The sequence below is a fragment of the Homarus americanus genome, unplaced genomic scaffold (genome assembly GCF_018991925.1).
Source record: "Homarus americanus isolate GMGI-L3 unplaced genomic scaffold, GMGI_Hamer_2.0 scaffold27473, whole genome shotgun sequence".
Lineage (NCBI taxonomy): Eukaryota > Metazoa > Arthropoda > Malacostraca > Decapoda > Nephropidae > Homarus > Homarus americanus.
The window spans coordinates 12,700-15,365 of record NW_024741928.1 but is presented as its reverse complement, the minus strand read 5'-3'; the positions used below and the strand labels follow the sequence as shown (position 1 = coordinate 15,365).

Sequence of the window (2,666 nt, the reverse complement as noted above, 5' to 3'; positions counted from 1 at the left end):
TAGTTTATGTAGTATAGAACACGTGTAAGGAGTATTGACCCACCAGCGACGAACTGCTGTAGGTGTGGAAGGTGTAGGACAGTGCCTGATGTAGGCACCACGTAGGCCCGTGGCGCCTCGCCCATCTTACGGGGAGGGACGCCCACCACCGCCGCCTCCTCCACACCCTCGTACTGCAACAACACTTTCTCCAGCTCAGCGGGGGACACCTGTACAACGAAAGAGAGTAAGCGACAGCCGGGTCTCCACTATCGCCTTGTTGTCTTAGTCGTTAATGTGATCTTGAAACAATAATACGTGTTATTAGAACATTTTAAGACGTTGTTTTAATCCATTTGAACCTGAACATTGCCTCGGTCACACTGAACATATCAGAACATCTTCATATCATCAGCTAAGAGGAACATACAGCTAGCTATTAATGTTTATTACAACTAAGATGGGGTCTAACTCACTCTCTTGAGGGATACCACTTACACAGTAGCCCAGGTGGACGGATCTGAGCCATAAACAACAATGCTGTGTTTTCTATGAAGCAAGAGAAATAAGATCCATTGTTGTGTTGACATGAAAATACTAAACTTGTTGAGCTGACCAAGCTGGCACAGGTGTTGAAATCTGTCGTATTTTTCATCAAGTGCAAGAGAATTATGTCTGGTGTTCCTCTCGTATCCTACATCCCCGTGTAAGTGTGTCACACATTCACTAGATGTAGTGACGATGTGTACTATGGGAGTAGGTGAGCCCCTCACTGGGCCTAGACTGTACTGTGTGTACTCTGGGCGAGTGGGCCTCCCTCTGTACCTAGACTGGATGTACGATGGGAGTGAGTGGGTCTTCCCCTGGACAAATAATCTGAGCTACAATCGTCCGACGGACTTGAGTCTTGGAGATGAACACTGGGACCATCATGGCTCAAACTTTGTATTCCAGTATGGACAACAAAGCCGCAAATACACCTGTATATATGGTATTGTGTGGTAACTGTGCACCTGGTGTTGCTAGGTACGTGTTCGTGTGATATATTGTCTTTCAACATCTACATAAATCGGTTCACTTGGTATTAACTACCATAAAAACTTACGTTAACAAGGCTATTTTAGGGTTAACTTAGATTAGGCTAGATTAGGTTAAATTAGGTAAGGTTAAGTGAGATGAGGTTACGAAGAGATTAGATTCGAAAAAATTTGGTAAGGTTATGTTATGTTAGGTAAGGGTTGGTTAATAGGTTAAATTTGTTACGTTATGTTTTTGTTAGATTGCTTGTCTAATGAAGGGAAAGAAAATCAGCAGTAAGTGTACAGTAGTCTGTTCTACGCTAACAGTTCAATTCTCACCTGGTATCCCTTAACTTTAATAAGGTCCTTAATCCTGCCGGTGAGGTAGACGAAGTTGTCTTGGTCATAGTAGTCAACGTCGCCTGTGTGGAGCCAGCCGTAGGGGTCGATAGTTGAGGCTGTGGCTGTGGGATTGTTGGCGTAGCCCAGCATGATACTTGACCCTCGCACACATACCTCCCCCTCCTGTCTCTCACCCACCATCCTTCCGGTCCTTACATCCACAAACTGAGTGAGGAAAGTGATCTTAGCGTCAACTGTACTGAAATAAGTTTATTAAATACATTTACTTTGTGTAAATGTGTGGGTGACCGTGTGTGCGTGTGTGTGGGTATGACTGTTGGGACACACTGGGAAACAAATGCTCATTTATAGTGAAGTACAATGACATTGATCTTATAGTCTTATACTATTTGGAAAAATTGAGAGCAATTATCATACATGTTATGGGAACAATAAGAGATATCAAGAAATAAAAGTTGTATCTCATAATTTTAGTTGTTGTTGATTAGTGTAATTAGTAAACTAGTTATGAGCCTCACTACCTTAGGTTAGGTGAGAATCTTACCTTAACCTGTATATAAGGCACCACTTTGCCCACAGAGTCAGGGTGGAGGGCAAGGGTGTCTGGTGTACCGGTGGTCACTGCTGAGAACGCCTCTGTCATACCGTAGGAGTTAATTATTGATCGTCCAGTCTGTGTAACAACGCCAGCATTAGAGTCAAACAATTGAAATGATAACTCAGTATTAATCTAGAGATGTAAGATGTAATTTATGTTAGTGAAAGAAAAAATACTTACGGGACTCTCACTAGATTCCTAATGGCACTGAGGAACTGGTGATTACTAATGATTTTCCGAGTTTTAAACAATTATTATGAACTAAATGATAAATCTATAACAAGTGCAAGACGTATTTATAAAGAATTGTGTTGATATGATCACTGTGGTTACAACAGTTCTAAATGAGAATTGTTCTGACCATTAGGGAAGGTGTGAGGGGACCATGACTTAGCTGGCTCGTCCACTAGAACCTGTCCTATTGAGTCTTCCTCTGGGACTGTCAACGAATTAAGTTTTTGTTTCAATAATGTCATGAACTTAGGAATCTTGAAGGGAAAGGATGCTACAAAATGTCACTTTCATGTCTACAGAGCCTCAATACCAGCTCATATTGACTAACTTTAAAATAAAACTTTGTATGTTTTTATATTACTGTATCTTGCTGTTCACTGTAGCATTGTTAGTGTTTTTCATAAGAAATCTGGATGATTATCGACAATTATCCAGTACGGTAATCTCGGTAACAATATCTGCCGGTTGCACCA

The 2,666-nt window shown here is 41.4% G+C and overlaps 1 protein-coding gene across 1 annotated transcript; it reads right to left on the bottom strand.

Annotated features, from left to right (window-relative positions):
* Nucleotides 1-43: 43 nt before the first annotated feature.
* On the bottom strand, nucleotides 44-2,091 carry LOC121876423 (luciferin 4-monooxygenase-like; the record flags this gene model as incomplete). Its single annotated transcript, XM_042381505.1, has 3 exons — nucleotides 44-209; nucleotides 1,338-1,565; nucleotides 1,906-2,091. Coding segments are annotated over 3 exons (580 nt in total), but the record flags the coding sequence as incomplete, so codon positions are not given.
* Nucleotides 2,092-2,666: the final 575 nt, after the last annotated feature.